Here is a 20990-nt window from a genome sequence, read left to right on the forward strand (position 1 = left end):
TAGTTAATGCTGGGAATTATTTATTTTACTTAGCAAAAAAAAATATTGTGGACCTCTCACCTCCCCATGTTCCTATTCTCCTTGTAGCGGCGAGGTGGGGAGAGGAGAAAACCGCTTCATCCGCGGGCCCCCGCGCAACCCCTCCTCCCGACCCATCCGTCGACCCGGCGACAGACCCCCTCGTCCGGCCATCATCAACCCAGAGGACTTGAAGGATCTGGATGAGCTGGACAACGACTGTGAAGACGGCTGGGCAGGTGGGGGGGCTTTCTGTAATCGTCATCATACAAAGACTGAATCAAATTACACCAAAGGCAACATTTCTGTACATGTGCCCCAATGGAACTAGATTGACCTTGATTAAAATGTTGCTCCCTTGCTGTTCCAGGTATCCATGAAGAAGTCGATTACGGCGAGAAACTCAAGTTCAGTGATGATGAGGAGGAGCACGCCGCTGGTGAAAAGAACAAGATGTGGTGAGATTAACCCCACCCCCTTTGTGTTAGTGACTAAATAGAATATTGTCAGTGCAATTTCTGTAGTTTTAAGCGCAGTGACTGATTGTGAGCATTTCTGTGTCCATCTCTGACCCAGGGCTGAATGGGAGAACCAACGTCGCGAGCGCCAGTTGTCCCTGAGCTCAGGAGAGGGGCCATACCCCCAGGATGGCCCTGAGGAGGAGGCCTACCAGGAGCAGATGGCCCACAGGAACACCAATGGCAGGTTCCCCTCTGGAGAAGCACAGGTAAGATCATGCCGGGGTCCACTATGCCTCAGACTGCTACCTTGCCTGGTCCCCCTAGCCTATTCAATACCAAGTTTTGAGTAGAGTAGAGTAGAGAGTAGAGTAGAGTAGAGTAGAGTAGAGTAGAGTAGAGTAGAGTTGAGTGAGTGAGAGATCACAGTAAGATGAACTAAAGTTCAGGCCTTTAAGCATACAGCATATATACTGTACACCTGTAGCTCAGAGAAGACTAGTCATGAGTCCATTGAGCACAGAACCCAAATCATGGAGAGTCTTTCCCCTGGTCCCATGATAACACCCTGTGCCGTCTCCAGGCCCAGCAGAAGAGCTCCGGGTCGGGCATGGCCCAACAGGGCGAGCCCCTGGAAGACCAGGAGGAGCGCCAGACCCAGGGCCCAGCCCGGGCCAAGTTTGTGTCACCTGAGCTCTCGGAGGCTGTGGAGAGAGCTCGCCGGCGCAGGGAGGAGGAGGAGAGACGTGCCCGCGAGGAAAGACTGGCCGCATGCGCCGAGAAGCTCAAGAGGCTAGACGAGAAGTTTGGGAAGACTGAGAGGCAGTTGTCGAGGTCTGAGGAGGAAGCAAAGGACGAGGAGAACAAGGAGGCAGCGCTGTCCCCTGGAAGAGAGAGCAAAAACCACCCAGAGAGCTGGCAGTACGGCATGAAAGGTAACACCAAACCGCTATTACTGTTTTGTTTAATAAACATTTATCCAGGTTGGTCAGTTGAGAAAATACTAATTTGCAATTGCAACAATGACCTTCTCAGTCATATAGTGTTCATTTATTGTTGAAATTGAGGATTTTACTGAATGCCTTTTATTGAACGACATGTAGGAAACAGAGGTAGCTATGTAAAAGTAGGATTATATCCCTCTCCTGTCCTGTCTCAGACGCTGAGTGTCCCTTGGAGCACTCCCCTGGACAGCAGGACTACAGGGACGAGGGCACCTCGGGCTTCGCCTCCTACCGCAGCGAGGACGATGCCGGGGCCGAACCAAACTCTCCCCTACCCGACTACGCCCACCACCAGGCCCCCAAGCCCCTCCCGCCCCGCTTCCAAAAGCAGCACCAGCAGCAGGTGAGCCACCCGGCTGACGCCATCCGACGCCTTCCAAACAGCCCCTTCCCTCAAGCCCCTAATTTCCTAATCCCCCTCCCTAATTCCTGGCGGGATTAGTGCCCAGCGGCACTAGAAAGGTCCGTCAGAGTTCACATGAGCAGGTGTTTTCCATAGCGATCGTCGCCACCTCCCTGGCTGGAAAGGGGAGGGTATTATGAAGGGTGTGCTTGTTGTGTCGTTTTCTATTTAGTTCAGTGGTGGATACGTAGCAATAGGATACGCAACAAAACAGGAATAAAAGACTCACTGCTTATAGTGCACTTCCAAAAGCGTCTTTAAATGCAACTAGTGACTTTTGTTTTTTTATTTGAGGTGAATAATTGTACCAGTGTGTATACTCAATGGGTTTCTGCTCTGTGTCCCTCCCACTCTCAGGAGCAAGTGTATAAGATGCAGCACTGGCAGCAGCAGTCTGGCCACCCTGCCCCCTCCGGCTCCAGCCACCCCCAGAGGGGCTACTACCCCCCACACGTGCTGGGCTTCGACCCCCGCTGGATGATGATGCCCCCCTTCATGGACCCCCGCATGGCCCAGGGCCGCGCCCCTGTGGACTACTACCCTAACACTGTCCACTCTTCAGGTTAGACCTGAGAAAATAGTCTTGTTGTACTAAAGCAGGGTTTCCCAACTCTCTCCTTAGCCCCCCCCCCCAGATGTTTCACATTTTTGTTTTAACCCTTAACTGTTTGCCTGATTCAATTAGTCAACTAATCGTTAAACTTTTGACTAATTGCATCAGGTGTGCCAGTTTAGGGTTAAAACAAAAATGTGAAACGTTTCGGGAGGCCTCAGGAGAGGGTTGGGAAACCCTGTACTAAAGGGAATGGTAAGGGGATCCCTTTAAAAGGAACAAAGTTGATTTTATTTCCTATCTTTTTAGTGTGACATCATTGTCAAACTTTATAGACTGATATAGATTCCTAAACAATCCTGTATCCGTATCATCTCTTACTGTAAAATACACTCTGTTTTTGTGTGTAGGAATTATGAAACCGCTGATGCAGCCAGACCACCTGAACAGCCCAGGGTCCGCCTCTGACGAGGGCTGCCATCCCAGCATGCATCAGGAAAGGAGGGCCCCCTCCACCGAGCCCTACCCTGTGTGGAACCAAGATGGCTACCCCCCTCGCAGTTTCACCCCACCCTACCAGAGACTGCACGAGAGCTCAAACAGGAGCCAGCCAGATGACCGGATTGACAGGACCTGCTCCCAGCAGGACTCGTACGAAGAGAGGGGAAACGAGTGCCTAGACAACCCCTCTGACGACCTCTCCCATCCGGCCTACCACCAGAGCAGAGGCCCTGACAGGGACCACCACTCGCACAACCAAGGCCTGCTCTCCACAGCCCCGAGCCGGCCCCAGCAGCAGCACGCAGACAGCGACTACCCCAAACAGGAGCCCAGAGACGGGCACCTGAAGGACAGCACTGACCCCCACGACGATATCTTTGACACCTCCAAGGAAAAGGGCTTTGACTCAGACTTCTGGAGGCGAGATGGAGGCCAGAAGAAGGAAGGTGGTGTTGGTGTTCAGAACCAGTGGTCTGATCCTGTCTCCACCTCCTCCGCCAGCATTGTAAGCCAGCCGTCTGAGACCGGCGGTAGGACCCTGACCCGCAGGACCGGCCCCATTAAAAAGCCTGTGCTCAAGGCCCTCAAAGTGGAAGACAAGGAGAACGAGAAGCCCAAAGTGGAGCCTGAGGAGAAGGTAGTCCCTTACCGCCTGGAGAAGGAGGTGCTCACCAACGTATATGACCTGAAGAAAGACAACCAGCCCCTAGTAAGTAACAGACGCTCGGCCTCGCCTGCTATCGAGAAGCAGCCAGAAGAGAAGCAACACCAACCACAAGCACCTGCTAAAGTAGAGCGGCCATCCAGTCCCCATAGTGAGGATTTGCCCAAGGAGAGCAGCTGGGACAGCGGGAAGAGCCAGTCCTCTAGAGATGACCAGGAGAGCAGGGAGCCTGCCGCACCACGACGCAACAACTGGATCTTCATCGATGAGGAGCAGGCCTTTGCCGGAGCCAGGGGAACGGGTAGAGGTCGAAGCCGTGGAGGCTTCAGGGAGTTCAGCTCCAGAGGAGACCGCGGTGGCCGGGGAGGCCGGGGCGGAGAGAACCCCAGAGGAGGCTACAACAATAACAATAGCAGGGACGCCGTTGGAGCTCAGAGACCAGGCAGAGGACTGCCCAGGGACTTTAAGGTGGAGGACCTGCAGCGGGGGAAGCCGAGGAGGCGCAACGTCAGCGAGACTCTGAGCGAGACCTCAGAGTACGAGGAGCTGCCCAAGCGGCGGCGCCAGAAGGGCTCTGAAAACGGAGAGGGTGGCAGCTACCCAGAGCAGGGAGAGATCAGGATTGCCGACAGAGACTCGTGGAGGTCGAACAAGGTGTACACGGAAGACCAGGCGGCTAGCGACACCCGAGACAAAGCCAAGGCCAGCAGCAGGGGGTTCGGAGGCGGTGGCCGCTCGCTGCCTCCCAGACTCGACGCTGGCAGGGGCTACAACACCGGCCGGGGGTTCAACAACAGCTCCAGAGACACCTCCACCTGGAGGGGCCGGGGGACCCAGTTCGGCAACGGCGGGGGGCTCATGCAGGAGAACGGCTATGGCCCGGGCACCGAGACCTTCTCCAGGAGACCACCACCACCTGCGGAGCGCGAGCCTCTCAAATACACCCCCAAGTTTACCGGCTCTACCGGTTCCTTCATGGAGAATGGCACAGAGGACCGGTGCGTGGAGGGTGAGTACTACATAGACAACGACAACCCTGGACAACAGCCGTTGAGAAGACGGCGGCCGCCACGCCAGGACAAACCCCCGCGCTTCCGCCGATTACGTCAAGAGAGGGAGCCCGGCAGTGGCCAGTGGACCAGCGACGAGTACATCAATGGATCGGACGGATTCGCCAACCCCTGGCCGGGCCGCTCAAAGGAGGGAGGTAGAGAGGACGGCTGGCCCAGTGGCCACTACTCCGGAGGGGGAGGTAGGTCCGGTGGTCAGCACGGCCAGGCTGAGGACTGGGAGACTGGCTCGGAGAACAGCGACTTCAACGACTGGAGGGAGAAGCGAGGTGGAGGGCAGCAGCAGCAAGCCCATGGGGGAGATGTGCACTCAGACTCTGGCCACGGGGAGCTTGGCTCTGTGGAGAAGAGGGAGCTGGCCAAGAGGAGCTTCTCCAGCCAGCGCCCCCTGGTGGACCGGCAGAACAGGAAGGGAGAGCCGGCCCTACTGGAAGGGAACAAGATGACACGTTCCTCAGAGAACCCCAACGCACCGCCCTCCTGCAACAGGAACGACGGCTGGCAGAACGGAGGGGCCTCCAACCATAGGAGGTGAGTACTGTGCTAACTTTGGCCTACGCTAACTTGGTGTGAGAACATTCACCAAAACTGTGGATATTGTTTTTTTCTTGACTTGTTTCAAAACATCCTCTGTAGCTTTTAAAAACAACACTTAGCAACACTTTTGCATAGTAATACCCTTTAATGGTAACACCTGACTCATGGAATGTCTCTCCCTTCTTCCTGCAGGAACAAAGAGGAGTCAGGCCTAGTCTACTGTGTCGAGCAGTCTGAGGAGGGACACCAGCCCAACGAACCCTCAGGGAAGAAGCTGGACAAGGAGCTGAAGACTCGGTCTGTGAAGGGAGACCTGGCCGAACCATTGTCTCTGTACGACCTCAACAGCTACCACAGTGAGTATGCCAGGCACCAACCTCATAGTAAAGCATGGCTCAAATGTAACCAGGGTTCTCAAACTGGTGGCCCGTGGACCAGATGAGGCCCACAGACTGATTTAATGTGGTCCACTGTTGTCTTTGTAAATTGCATTTTCATATTGGCTATCTCAGTGTGTTGTAATGGCGTAAATGTTTGTCTTCCAGTTGAGGGGGATGCTGGGGGTTCCAGTCCAGACGGGTTCCAGGACCTGTCCAAGAAACAGCAGCGTCGTCTTCCACAGGAAGACGACAGGAGGAGGAAGGAACATGGAGCTCCGGTAAGTTGACAGAACATTAAAATAAGCCTGAAACACAAATAATGGGCACAAGGGCTTTGGGTGTCTAGAGAATAGACCCTGTATTGAGTAAAATCTAAATAATTTCAAATGGATTAACCTCTACGGGATCGGTGTCCCGTATATGGGATGGTTGAGCTAACGTGCGCTAATGTGATTAGCATGACTGTTGTAAGTAACAGCTAACTTTCCAGGACATAGACAGTTCTTATATGGCAGAAAGTTTAAATTATTGTTAATCTAACTGCACTGTCCAATTTACAGTAGCTATTACAGTGAAAAAATACCATGCTATTGTTTGAGGAGAGTGCCCAACAACAAAAAACGTATTTCGGCAACTGATACGGCAACCTCTGAAGGTAAATAATGTACTTACATTCAGTAATCTTGCTCTGATTTGTCATCCTAAGGGTCCCAGAGATAAAATGTAGCATAGTTTTGTTTGATAAAAATCAATTTTTATATTCAAATGTAGGAACTGGGTTCTACAGTTTGAACCCCTGCTGTCTCTGGCTCCACACCCACCCCGCCCAGCCATCTAGATGTGTGAAAGTTAGTGTATAAGCAATAATCCATCATTTATGACAATCCTGGGAGTGTGTAAACTTACATTTTGTATTACCATATCATTTTTGTATGTGCTCTATAGTTGTGTACTTGAAAATGTATCAATTGACCAATTCGGCACATTTGGGCAGACTTGATACAAGATAGTCCATTATTGCAACGCTTCACTGGATCAATCTGAAACTTTGCACACACACTGCTGTCATCTAGTGGCCAAAATGTAAATTGCGCCTAAACTGCAATATTATATTGTGGCCTTTCTCTTGCATTTCAAAGATGATAAAAAAACATGAGTTTTTTTTTTTTTCGTTTTTTTTTTCTTCTTTGTATTATCTTTTACCAGATCTAATGTGTTATATTCTCCTACATTTAATTTCACATTTCCACAAACTTCAGGTCCTGAGCTACAGGTAGTTAGATTTGGGTATGTCATTTTAGGCGAACATTTTAAAAGGGGTCCGATCCTTAAGAGGTTAATGCAAGCAGCAATACTTTTACTAAATGTTTTTCCCGAAATATCTAAATCTTATATGTTAAGTATAGTTGTACATAACTTGAGCTGCTGTGTTGTACTTCATCTATGAAAAATTGTCTTCCTCTGCCTCACACTCCAGGTGCCATTGAAGAACAGACCGATCACCTCCAAGATGCCCCCACGGTTTGCCAAGAAGCAGGGAGGCATGACCATGGATCAGGCAGAGGAGGGCCTCTCTGCCAACAACCTGGGCACTGAGATTTGGGAGACCAACAGCTCAGGTAGGAGCAACACCCCAGCGCTCACAATTCATCTTCCACCCAATCTGATAACTGAGAGTAACTCACTCTGTTGCCCATACTCTGCTCTTCTTTCCAGATGAACATTATTTTGTTGTCAACTGTATTAAAGATAATCTTAGACTCCAGTGGTTCTTACATTGTTTTTTTCAAACCCTCAGCTCTGTCAGTCCAGTCATCTGGAGGAGACTCGTGGACCAAGCAGGTGTCCTATACAGGCAGCGAGCCTAACTCTGAGGACTCTGATGCTGGGCCTGAGCAGAGCAAGGAGCAGCACAAGCCCGGCCCCATCGGCAACGAGCGCTCGCTCAAGCACCGCAAAGGCTCGGAGGGTCTGGAGGGCGGGCCCATTACGCCCGTCAACGGCGTGAATCTCCACGTGGACACAGTGCTGCCCGTGCCGCCCATAGAGTTTGGCGTCAGCGCCAAGGACTCTGACTTCAGCCTACCGGCCAGGTCCACCCCAGTGCCTGTGTCCAACCCCGTCACCAAGCTGCAGGACGCCCTTGCCAGCAACGTGAGTACAAATACACTGAGTACTACACGATTTCCATTGTCACCTCATGATTATAAGGTGGGGTGTTAAAAGGAATCCTTGAAATTGCTTCACCTAGAAGTGGATTGATTTAAATAAATATAAATGAGATGTAAAATGGACAAAAGATGTCATTGACTAGTTGTGTTAATAACCTGTGTGTCTGTCTGTAGCCGGCCCTGACCCAGGCCATCCCCATGCTGTGTAGAGACCACCTGCAGCCTGGCATCAACCTCAACCCCATCTCTTTCCCCAGCGCTGACCTCACACTCAAGGTACACTATCCCCACCCCACTACCTCTCACTCTCCACCAATCAGACACCTCTAAACATTAGTCTTGTTAAAGAGATTTAATTCTCAATAACCTACCTGGCTAAATAAAGTTAAGGTTAGTAAACACCAAAACGTTTTTTTGTGTACTTTCACTAAACATTTCCTTCCCTTCATCCCCTCTTCCTCAGATGGAGTCGGCCCGTAAGGCGTGGGAGAACTCCCAGTCTCTCCCTGAGCAGGGCTCTCCTGTTGGGGGTGCTGTTGGTGCCCAGCCCCCCTGCAGCGTGGGCTCCTCCAGTGGGGTCAGCTACAGCTCCTTCGGAGGGGTGTCCATGCCCCCCATGCCTGTGGCCTCCGTGGCGCCTTCCATGTCCATGCAGGGTAAGGGGACACTCAGACACATTAACATTGACGTTATTGGTATATTTGGCCAAGGACTATGCATTGTATGAGTGTACATTGTATGAAATGTACATCTGTGTGTTTTAAATAACAGAATTGTATTTCCCTCTGTAGGTAACCATATCCCCCCGCTGTATCTGGACGGCCATGTCTTTCCCAGCCAGCCTCGTCTGGTGCCCCCAACCATGACCCAGCAGCAGAGCTACCAACAGGTATTACACTCACAAGTATAGGGTCTTACAGGATTGTATTCCATAATTTATCTTCTTAAAAAACCCACATTTATTTGGGTTTTTCTTTTTGGCAATAATCAACAAAACTACACCATGTGCAGCGGAACACTAACTGTAATATTATAATTCAAACCTTCCTGTGTGTGCACGCAGGCGGCTGCCCAGCAGATCCCCATCTCCCTGCACACCTCTCTGCAGGCCCAGGCCCAGCTTGGTCTCCGGGGGGGCCTGCCTGTCTCACAGTCCCAGGAGATGTTCAACTCCATCCCCCCCTTCAGGTCCCAGGTGTACATGCACCCCAATCTGTCCCAGCCCAGCCCCATGGTGCTGTCAGGTGGTGGCCCCCTCAAGGGGCCCTACTCGGCCTTCCCAGGCATGCAGCCGTCGGATATGGTCAAGCCCCAGTCGGGCTCCCACTACCAGCCAATGAATGGTAGCCAGGCCATGGTCTACGATGGCCAGATGAACCAGGGCCCTGGCATGGGCTCCTCCCAGCTCATGGACTCCCAGCTCATCCAGGTAAGAGGAGCCACTCTCAGTGGCACACTTGTGTTAGTTTGAAGGAAAACTGTTAATTTGGCTTTTAATGGAAACTTACTCTCGTAATTCAATGTTTCAAAGTCCAATGCATTGATCATCTCTCGCTCTCTCCAGGTGACCATGCCCTTGCCGGGCTCCCAGCTGCGTTATGGCTCTGCCCAGCAGCACCTCATCCTGCCCCAGTCCATCCAGCTCCAGCAGGGCCAGAACCTCTCCGTGGGAGCCGCCCGCAGGATGCTCCCCCCTGGCTCCCAGCCCCCCGTCATGACCGGCAGCAGAGAGGTGAGCACCACAGACCCACCAAGTGTCCCTTCCAACAATGTTACAGCCCAACTACCTTAATGATTGGTCAATGTTAGCTTTAGGTTGGATTTGGAAACATTTCATGCATAAACAAAAACTAAATCTCATTGAATGAAGTGAAACCCATCCCTTTGAAATAGAAGGGATAGTTCACCTAAATTACAAAGTTACTTGAATGTTTTCGCAGAATTTCCCAATGTCTACTGGCCCGTATACTACTTACAAGGTAAGGATAAATGTGTGAGTGAATTTGTCATTTGGGTGAACTATCACTTTAATGCCACAACATTTCATAGATTGCATTGAGATGTCCTTACATGTATATTTAATGTTTGTTTGTTTGTTGTCCTCTAGACCTCCCAGATGGAAATGAAAGGCTTTCAGTTCCCTGACAAGCCCAATCACTCCCAGGGCATGCCCGGAGGATACAACAGGTGAGCTGGAACAGCTAAATGTCACCCTGAAACTGTTAGACCGCAACATGTCTACTCTTAGTTTTTATCCTTATAAACACGTGTTCATGTTATTGTAACATGGCAAAGGATTCTACATGGTTCGCTGCCAGTAACATTTAGTTAATTTAAGAAACATTTAGTGATCATATAATGGTATTAAATAGATGTTATTGAAAGCTAATGGTAAATCTATCTCTGTCCCTCTCTCCCCTCAGACCAGGGTCTGCCAGCCCCAGTGGGAAGCCGTCTGGCCCCGTGCCTGGACATTACACCCAGCAGGTATGACCCAACACAGTCATACACACATTAGGTACATACACACACCTTGGTAGTACTAGTTATTGCTCACACTCTACAATCAACAACCAAGGTCAACCAACAATCACGGTCCTCCAGAGCACTTCACACACACTTTCATATGAACAAACACAATTTTTCAGGCTCTGCACACTGCTCTTACACTAGCAGGCACGACACACACACAAACGGTCATGACTCACACAATCCCAGCTGCCTATACACACACACTCATATAGCCTCCCCCTCCCATTTCATTGGAAACAGAAGACGACCTCCATGCAGGCTGTTCAGCAGCGAGGCTGGGCCTGCAGTGGCCCTGGCCTGACCTGTAGTTGCTGCTACAGAGACCCAGCCACCGGCTGGTTTGAGGCCCCGCTGTGCCCCCTCCACGGCAAGGTTATAGAAACCTCACACTCAATCATTCTGCTTGTTCAAATCACTGTGATGTTGTTGCACCATTTTAAATGACTGATCAGTTTTGTCATGCAGCTACCTTGAACTGCTCTCACACAATGGCAAAACGGCCACTCAAGACCTTAGTGTACTTTTGAGTCACGAGCATAAAGCAATTTATTTGCGGCCTTGCACACGTCTCCGCTACCCCCCCAAGGTTTGCCTAAAGAAAGATAACCATGCAGATATACTGAGCCATGTTGCCATACTAACAGTGTGTATTTCCCTCCCTTCCTCCTCCTCCAGGTCCCCCCTCCTCAGGGCAGCATGGTTATGCACATGCGTCCCCCCACCACCGGCCCTTTCCCCACCCCCATCCAGAGACCTGTCATGCAGGTCAACAAGACCGTCATCATCCGCTCCCCCCCTTACCCCAACTCCGGGCGCGAGCCCCCACACTCCACACCCCCCTTGGCCCCCGAGCCCCCCGTCAAGGGGCCGGAGGATGGCATGAAGGTGAGCCACCCACTGTAAATACAGGTAATTAGATTTTATTCTATTTTGTTTTTCTTCAATCTAATGTGCAAATTAGACCATTTTAAAAACATGAATGTTTTAACTCTATTTCCCTCGATATGGCCTAAAAATCATATAAAAATTTTTTTTTTATACTTTATGGGCGATTCACGGTATATATCGATTTTTTTCTCTCTAAATAAACTAAAGGTCAATACACTTCATTTCAAACAGTCGGCAATAATTACATTTACATCATTTAGCAGACGCTCTTATCCAGAGCAACTTACATATTGGTGCATTCAACTTATGATAGCCAGTGGGACAACCACCTTTTTTTTTTAGCACCGTGGTCTTGTAGTAGATGCGAGCCTCAACTGGAAGCCAGTGGAGTGTGCGGAGGAGCGGGGTGACATGAGACAACTTGAGAAGGTTGAACACCAGATGGGCTGCAGCGTTCTGGATAAGTTGTAGGGGTTTAATGGCACAGGCAGGGAGCCCAGCCAACAGCGAGTTGCAGTAATCCAGACGGGCGATGACAAGTGCCTGGATTAGGACCTGTGCCGCTTTCTGTGTAAGGCAGGATCGTACTCTGCGACTGTTGTAGAGCATGAACGTGCAGGATCGGGTCACCGCTTTGATGTTAGCGGAGAACGAAAGGGTGTTGTCCAGGGTCAAGCCAAGGTTCTTTGCACTCTGAGAGGAGGACACAATGGAGTTGTCAACCGTGATGGCGAGATCATGGAGTGGGCAGTCCTTCCCCGGGAGGAAGAGCAGCTCCGTCTTGCCGAGGTTCAGCTTGAGGTGGTGATCCGACATCCACACTGATATGTCTGCCAGACATGCAGAGATGCGATTCACCACCTGGTTATCAGAAGGCAAAGGAGAAAATTAATTGTGTGTCGTCTGCGTAGCAATGCTAGGAGAGACCATGTGAGGATATGAACTCCCGAGTGGCGCAGTGGTCTAAGGCACTGCATCGCAGTGCTAGCTGTGCCACTAGAGATCCTGGTTAGAATCCAGGCACTGTCGTAGCCGGCCGTGACCGGGAGACCCATGGGGCGGTGCACAATTGGCCCAGCGTCGTCCAGTTAGTGGAGGGAATGGCCGGCAGGGATGTAGCTCAGTTGGTAGAGCATGGCGTTTGCAACGCCAGGGTTGTGGGTTCGATTCCCACGGGGGGCTAGTATGAAATAAATAAAAATAATAATAATAATATATGCACTCACTAACTGTAAGTCGCTCTGGATAAGAGCGTCTGCTAAATGACTAAAATGTAAATGTAAATATGACAGAGCCAAGTGACTTGGTGTATAGGAGAGGGCCTAGAATAGGAGAGGGCCTAGAACTGAGCCCTGGGGGACACCAGTGGTGAGAGCACGTGATGCGGAGACAGATTCTCGCCACGCCACCTGGTAGGAGCGACCTGTCAGGTAGGACGCAATCTAAGGAATTCAGGGCTTGTAAAATTATACATAGGCTAAATATAAACCTTCCACAACCATGTAAATAATTACATTATTTTATCAAAAGTTTAACCTGCCCTTTTGCAATGATCTGGCTGTCATGTCAGTCTATGAAAATGCCCTTTTTTGTTAGAAATTTTACCAGAACCATACACAGTGCACATCCACTAATAATGACCAATTTCTTGTAGCAGGTGAATGCATTATAGAAAATCAACACAGGTCTCATAAACAATCTCTCAAGCCCACTTATTAGTGAGAAGCCAGCTAATCTTTATATTTCAAGTCTAGCCAACTTGGATCTATTTGTTAGCTAATAAGGTAGAACAGTTGAACTGTTATGAACACACACTTCTGTCCACATGTTTGAACAGCATGCTAGCCTGTCCGCATTGTTTAGATGTTGAAATCAAGTGGCCTACCTGGATAAGATGCTTATTTCTCAGAATGAGAACGAGTTGACAATTCCTTATATAAATGCCACTTTATGCACATTGCAAACGTATAAAACGCAGACTAGACAGCTAGCGCAACACTCTGTGGCTAAAATGCTGCTAGCGGTACCGCAATGCCATACGCGACAAACTGAGCATTAATGTTAATTGATACTCCCATTTTAGTAGGGTCTGCTCTGTGCTCAATTTTGAGAATTGAGAGACGAAAAATTGTACGTTTTCCTCTATTACAGTAAAATAATGTCTGGAAGTGTTTCGGTGTCCATATGACCGATTCTGTTGGACCAAACCTCAAATGCAAATAGTGAGTTGAAACTGCTTGTCAGAGAGGGACAATGATCTTTCATCCTTGTTGTTGTGAGTGGCAGGGGGTGGGACTTGGTGTGTGTGGGAACTGGGAAGGTCCATAGCACAGAAGGAGCAAAGGAGACTAGACCAAAAAGGCATGAGAACAAGCTGACAAACTGTCATCAAAACGAAATAATAAAAAACGTGACACTTGCGGTACAGGCATTTGGAATTTCAAGCTAAAACATTAATTTGAATTAATTTGATATGTTGCCCAGCCCTACTTGTAACATTAGTGTTGTTTTGTTGCCCATTTGAAAACGATATGAAACGTTAACCTTCCGTTTCTTGTGTGTGTGTTTGAGTAAAGCCCTGAGGGATAGGTGTCAGCTGGTGGGTGAGGGGAGAAGGCACTGTCGGGAGGCCTGATGACCAGCAACCTCCAGGAGCCCCTTCATGGCTGGCAGGGCAAACCAGCACCATGCACCGGAGCCATCAAACCCCAGGCCATCAAAGTGGAAGAGGGCAAGGCATAGCAACGGACCTTAAACCTCCTTTTAACCTTCACGAAGCCTGCTTCTGAAAGACACAACCCCCTGCCTCCTCCCTCGGCCCACCTCTCAGCCTTCTATCACGAACTCCCAGAACCGGACACCAACTTTCAGAACCGGACACTATTATTATTATTATTATTATTATTATTAAACACCACATATAGAGATATAAATATATATAAATATATACATAGACACAATAGTTTGGGACACTCTTCTAAGCAGACTCTTCAATGTCCTCTTTATTTATTAACGTTCATGTCCTTTTTGAGAGAAGAATAATGGTAACAAAAAAAAATATTTAAAAAAATCACGTTTTCTGTGTTGCTCGCCAGTTACTCGCCATCAAAGTCCGAAAAAGGAAACGGCCATCTCCTGCAGGTAGTTCACTTTCGTAGTTCACCCCTTTTTTGACAAACTGAACTTACCTTTTTGGACTGTAGCCTTGTAGATGAGGCAGGCACTTGACATGTCACTAAAAGAAAGCAAATCTGTATGCGTTGAAAAAAAAATAATTGCAGAGCGGCACATTTTGTTTTTTTCCCCCCAACTTTCACATTTTTCGCCGGTAACCGTGGAGTTTTAATATTTTTTTTTGTCACCATTGCCTATTTGCTCTATTAAAGGACTCCTTTTATTCAATAAAAAAATTCCTTCAAACCCAGATTTGAGGACATTGTGTGTAGACGTGGAAAGGCGTGACCCGGGGTGTGTCGCCCTCCCAGGGTACTTCACACAGCTCGTGAACTGTGACAAAACTGCTTAGATTGTTAGAAAATGTTTCCGTTATTTTTAAAAGGCCGTTTTTTGCTTTTATGTCGCTCTCTGGCCTTTATGGATTTCCTATTTTAGAGAAATCATGTTGCCTCATTTGAAGCTTCCCTGGCATTGATGCAGTGTGTGCATGTGATGTACTGAACGTGTGTTAACTGCAGGGCCTGATCCAGGACCCTGTCACAAAATTTCAAAAGGCTCTGAAGTCAGTGGACATGTGCCGCCGCAGTGTGTGTGTGGTTTTGATCAACCATGCTGGCAAAAAATGTGGGGTTATTCTTTAGTGTTGGGGCGTGAGGGCGGGCTTCATTGACTTACTGTACGATCCCAATAGCTGATTCAAATGATTCTATCACTATCCTTTTCATTGTAATGCGTTGTTGAAATCTGAATTCACATCTGATACATGTCAAGTGATTTTTATATCGCTCTCCTGGAGTGTTTTTGCTTTTGCTCCTAGCGCTATTATAAACACATCTGTATAATTTTTTTCAACACAACTCGATGGAAAGGTCGGCGGGGTTAGTGAAGAAATGAGTAGGCACACCTCCCTAGTGAACATTTAGCACCATGTAAGGTCTCCGGGTAATAAATGCAGCTTAACTGTAACTCTCAATCTCAATCAGGGTCCAAATATGTTACAATTTGATGGAGGGGGTTTAGAGTTTAGAGATGCTTGATGAATTTGTATTATCTTAGCAGACATATTTTTTGTGAACGCTGCAGTTGCTTTGGGCTCTCAGAAGGAATATTAAAGCATTTCTGTTTTGTTAGAAAAAAGTGAACTGTTGGCATCGCATCATGTGTTTTTTTTTTTTTTGGGGGGTCACTCATTTTGAAAGTCATATTTACTATTACAATGTCATAACTGCTTAGAAATGTTCATGCTTATTATAATGCTCCATGACACTACAAAATGTTCACTCATCTTTATGTTGCTGTCTGTACATGATGCATACCTGTTCAATTATATTCAGAGTTGTGGTCAGTCAGGGAGGGTGGGAGTCTAAAAACCATATGTTTGATTTATATATTGTATCACTAATAAAAGGATAAATGTTTAAAAGGTCACTGATGTTCTCACAGGGTGGACTGCTTTAACTTGTGAATTGGCTTATTGGACGTTGTGATGGCTTCCCTGCTTTTTGCTGTGACCCTGTCAGTTTTTGGACAGGGACTGGAAGGTGGACACTGAAACCTCTTATACACACCTGAGAAACTGCATTTGGTTTCTGCCTGCGCTCGACTTCTATTACTGTACCTACACCAAGATATCACCATGATACTTATTTTTTTTGTACTTTTAAGATTCAAATGTCAGTTTTTGTCAGAGGACCAGTGCACTCGAACTGATCCAACAGTCTATTTATCCTTCCTGATGTTTATCCTTTCAGATATATGATCATATTCGCCCTTTTCCTTGTTAAGAGCTTATTGAGAGAAAATAAAGCGGTTGTGCTTTTTCCAAACCGTTGTCTTTGTTGAATTTCTATTGTGTTCAAGGCTGTCAGTTGGATGAGCAAGGTGTGTGTGTGTGTGTGTGTGTGTATTTTTTTTTATATATATATATATATATATATATATATATATATATATATATATATATATATATATATATATATATATATATATATATATATATTCAAGAAATAAAACGTATGTATTGAACCCGGCAACATTAGCAATACAAACGGGTTATCGTACCATACTTGGTAGGCCTATCGTATCAAATGAACCGACAGGTGGTGGTGGTTTTCACCTGGGGAAAAATAAGCCAAGTGAATGTCATGACGTCAGAAGTGTCGAATTCCACACATTTTTGTCAGACAAAGGGGGCTTGCTACACTGCAGAGAATTGTTAAGCACTTGCACTCTAAACAGGATATCTTGACGGAATAAATCAAGTAGAAGGTAAACAAACATTTTTACTCGAACTTTGGACGTCAAGTTCTAGATACATGAGGTGGTCTTGGAAGTTTTGTCAATTGATGTCTTGTCTGTACGTTTGAAAACTTTTGTCGTGCAACGCATCTCGCAAAGTACGTAAGTAGGCTACCTTAGTTACTTGTACAAAGTGTACTGAATGACTGAAATATAATGGGGTATTTTTATATTTAATGTGGAATAAAGATGAATGTCGCCATGTTTTAAAACACTCGCGAATTTCGAACACTTGAACGTGGCAGTCGGCCCTTACTTAATCGTCCAGGGATAATGTATCCCGAATTCCGGCAGATGGCGATATTGAGTCATTTAATCTTACAGTCCAAAGAGCATGCATGCAGCCGGCTGTACACTCTTATCCCCCGTGGACGAGTTCGTACATAAAACATTAAAGCTGCTAAGGCGTCGGATTCCTCCTTAACTAGATTTAATGGCGAGAAGGAAGGGAAAATATGCATACTTTCTTAATGCAACACCATTTTCCACCACCATGCTAGAGTGGCTAATGCTACTTCCTGAAGCCAGGGCAAAGATATGGATATAATGATTAGATACTTACTGTATGTCTCCGTCCTAACAGTGGGCTGTCAAGCTCCCGCCCTCTCTTTGGATTGGTGTATACATCTCATTATTTGAATACTTTAAAAAATATATTCGAAGAGGGGTGTTGACGTTAACCGGCTGTATTCAATGGAGAGTTAGATGCTATGCTAGCCTCAAATATACATAGACTGTCTTGAATTTCAACAGGGACAACTGCGATATAAAGTGTTTTTTTCACGTGCATCACACTTATATCACTCATAACAACCTAAGCATTACAAAACTTGTATTAAATCAAATAAGCCTCACGTATCCAAATAGAAATTCATGTTTATCTTGACTCAATTCGACACTGTCTCATTGCCCCCATACAAAAACTCCTCAATTGCTTAATAATTAGGGATCTGCCTAACATGGGCAGCTCGCTTTGCCTCCCTCTCTCTGGCCAGGGCAGGGGTAAACAACAGACTGCTGCAACCTGATCGGCTGAACGCAATATGCAACCTGGACTAGCATTCCTAGACATTAGCCACTCTAGCATGGTGGTGGAAAATGGTGTTTCATAAAGAAAGTACGCATATTTTCCTTCTTGCCATTAAATCGAGTTAAGGAGGAAACCGACGCTTTGCAGCCTGAATGGAGAAGGTGTATGTACGAACCGATCAACGGGGGATAGGAGTGTATAGCCGGCTGCATACATGCCCTTTAGATGGTAAGATGAAACGACACAATATCGGCATCTGCCGGCCTTTGGGCTAGGGAGAATTATTTTAGGGAGCATGAAGTCGAGTGTCTTCACTAGGAACCAAACGGGGGGGACTAACTTGAACTTCCAATAATAAATGCACATTTTCATTGCAAAACGTTTTGTTATGGTGGAGTAATGATTACACAACCATGGCTTCTAGTGCTCTTGCTATGTGCTCATGTAGCGAATGGAGGGAAGCCAGACGGGGGCAGAGTAATAAGGGCAAGCATTCCTGTGTCATAAAGGTCCAGACATCTTGGCAGATATAGTGCCCAACTCTTGAGAAGCTGGAGTAGGGGGGTTTGGGAAACCCTGGAGCAAAGTTCTTGAAATAATAGCCTATCTAATAGGCCCAATTAAATGAGTGATGTACATGGTAATTTGTTGTATGCTAAAGCTTCTTTGGGAATATAAACTCATCATGGCCAGAAAAGGTGGTGAAGATTTATTGGAAAATGGTTATTTAAATATGTATTATGTTTATTTGAAACATTTGAAATTACAGTAGACTATTCAGGCGTACAGTAGCCGGATCGCATAGAGCAAAATAGTTGATCATTAAGTTTGCCGACGACACAACAGTGGTAGGCCTGATCACCGACAATGATGAGACAGCCTATAGGGAGGAGGTCAGAGACCTGGCCGTGTGGTGCCAGGATAACAACCTCTCCCTCAACCTGACCAAGACAAAGGAGATGATTGTGGACTACAGGGAAAAAAAGAGGACTGAGCACGCCCCCATTCTCATCGACAGGGCTGTAGTGGAACAGGTTGAGAGCTTAAAGTTCCTTGGTGTCCACATCACCAACAAACTATCATGGTCCAAACACACCAAGACCGTCGTGAAGAGGGCACGACAAAGCCTATTCCCCCTCAGGAGACTGAAAAGATTTGGCATGGGTCCTCAGATCCTCAAAAAATTATACAGCTGCACCATCGAGAGCATCCAGACTGGTTGCATCACCGCCTGGTATGGCAACTGCTCGGCGTCCGACCGCAAGGCACTACAGAGGGTAGTGCGTACGGCCCAGTACATCACTGGGGCCAAGCTTTCTGCCATCCAGGACCTCTATACCAGGCGGTGTCAGAGGAAGGCCCTCAAAATTGTCAAAGACTCCAACCACCCTAGTCATAGACTGTTCTCTCTGCTACCGCACGGCAAGCGGTACCGGAGTGCCAAGTCTAGGTCCAAAATACTTCTCAACAGCTTCTACCCCCAAGCCATAAGACTCCTGAACAGCTAATCATGGCTAAGACTCCTGAACAGCTAATCATGGCTACCCAAACTATTTGCACTGCCCCCCCACCCCCACCCCATCTTTTTATGCTGCTGCTACTCTGTTAATTATTTATGCATAGTCACTTTAACTCTACCCACATGTACATATTACCTCAACTACCTCAACTTGCCGGTGCCCCCGCACATTGACTCTGCACCGGTACCCCCCTGTATATAAAGCCTCCTTACTGTTATTTTATTTTACTTCTGCTCTTTTTTTCTCAACACTTTTTTGTTGTTGTTTTATTTTACTTGTTTTATAAAAAAATTAATGCATTGTTGGTTAAGGGCTGTAAGTAAGCATTTCACTGTAATGTCTACACCTGTTGTGTTCGGCGCATGTGGCCAATAACATTTGATTTGATTTGATCTATTTACTCCTGTAAAGTGGGTCCAGTTAAAACATTTAACCTTTATATTAACACAATGGAAAGGTCAAATGCTTTATTATCTAAATGTTGAAAGTGCGTGGACGACAGAGAGAAACAAAATGGTGCAGTTTGAGGCCATGTGGTGGAGAGTGATGCGGGCGCTGGAGATGGAGATGGGGATGTGAGCAGGTGGGACTGGGAAGGTGTGATGTTGTTGATGTTTGTGTGTATGTGCGTCTTTTGTATTGTTTGAAGACAAATACGTACCAATTTTTTTTGGGAGATGCGACGTTGTAGGCCTATAGGCTACTTCGCCAGTATGAAACCATCTCAGTCAGAAAATGTGAGGGATTTATTCTGCAGTTTGCGGGAAGCTAAGCACATTCTCACATCAAGTTAAATTTGTATAAATGCCAACTTTTGCGTGAACTGGTGCACACACATTTTGGGGTATATTTTGTACATACAGTGCCTTCAGAAAGTATTCACACCCCTTGACCTTTTCCACATTTTGTTGTGTTACATGGATGAAATGTTGATGTTTTGTCACTGGCCTACACACAATACCCCATAATGTCAAAGTGGAATTCTGTTTTTCAATTTTTGTACAAATTATTTAAAAATGAAAAGCTAAAATGTCATGAGCCAATAAGTATTCAACCCCTTTGTTATGGCAAGCCTAAATAAGTTCAGGAGTAAATATTTGCATAATAAGTCACATAATATGTTGCATGGACTCACACTGTGTGCAATAATAGTGTTTAACGTGATTTTCTTATGACTACCTCATCGCTGTACCCCACACATACAATTATCTATAAGGTCCCTCAGTCGAGCAGTGAATTTTAAACACAGATTCAACCACAAAGACCAGAGAGGTTTTCCAATGCCTCGCAAAGAAGGGCACCTATTGGTAGATGAGTAAAAATATTAAAAGCATACATTGAATATCCCTTTGAGCATAGTGAAGTTATTCATTACACTTTGGATAGTGTATCAATACACCCAGTCACTACAAAGATACAGGCGTCCTTCCTAACTCAGTTGCCGGAGAGGAAGGAAACCGGTCAGGGATTTCACCATGAGGCCAATGGTGACTTTAAAACAGTTACAGAGTTTAATGGCTGTGATAGGAGAACACTGAGGATGGATCAACAACATTGTCATTACTCCACAATACTAACCTAATTGACAGAGGGAAAAGAAAGAAGCCTGTACAGAATACAAATATTACAAAACATGCATCCTGTTTGCAACAAGGCACTAAAGTAATACTTCAAAAAATGTGGCAAAGCAATTCACTTTTTGTCCTAAATACAAAGTGTTATGTTTTGTGCAAATCCAACACAACATATTACTGAGTACCACTCTCCATATTTTCAAGCATAGTGG

At 46.8% G+C, this 20990-nt stretch overlaps 1 protein-coding gene across 5 annotated transcripts in view; it reads left to right on the forward strand.

Moving 5' to 3' along the window:
• The window catches only part of LOC121541699 (protein PRRC2B), a 39256-nt gene extending 23074 nt beyond the window's left edge, over nt 1-16182 (forward strand). For 2 of the 5 annotated variants that reach the window (XM_041850945.2, XM_045208109.1), the window contains exons 9-30: nt 88-257; nt 389-476; nt 595-745; nt 1060-1411; nt 1636-1823; nt 2241-2445; nt 2847-5202; nt 5401-5564; nt 5754-5866; nt 7066-7207; nt 7387-7742; nt 7934-8035; nt 8223-8415; nt 8551-8648; nt 8823-9188; nt 9324-9491; nt 9700-9738; nt 9867-9946; nt 10183-10246; nt 10532-10663; nt 10967-11200; nt 13756-16182. In XM_041850945.2, the coding sequence (XP_041706879.2) occupies nt 88-257; nt 389-476; nt 595-745; nt 1060-1411; nt 1636-1823; nt 2241-2445; nt 2847-5202; nt 5401-5564; nt 5754-5866; nt 7066-7207; nt 7387-7742; nt 7934-8035; nt 8223-8415; nt 8551-8648; nt 8823-9188; nt 9324-9491; nt 9700-9738; nt 9867-9946; nt 10183-10246; nt 10532-10663; nt 10967-11194 (5755 nt within the window). In that variant the 3' untranslated portion in view covers nt 11195-11200; nt 13756-16182. The remainder of the gene's footprint in view (nt 1-87; nt 258-388; nt 477-594; nt 746-1059; nt 1412-1635; nt 1824-2240; nt 2446-2846; nt 5203-5400; nt 5565-5753; nt 5867-7065; nt 7208-7386; nt 7743-7933; nt 8036-8222; nt 8416-8550; nt 8649-8822; nt 9189-9323; nt 9492-9699; nt 9739-9866; nt 9947-10182; nt 10247-10531; nt 10664-10966; nt 11201-13755) is intronic. The other 3 variants (XM_041850946.2, XM_041850947.2, XM_041850948.2) reach the window with 3 other exon arrangements.
• Nucleotides 16183-20990: the final 4808 nt, after the last annotated feature.

The sequence above is a fragment of the Coregonus clupeaformis genome, chromosome 27 (genome assembly GCF_020615455.1).
Source record: "Coregonus clupeaformis isolate EN_2021a chromosome 27, ASM2061545v1, whole genome shotgun sequence".
In the NCBI taxonomy this organism is placed as follows: Eukaryota; Metazoa; Chordata; class Actinopteri; order Salmoniformes; family Salmonidae; genus Coregonus; species Coregonus clupeaformis.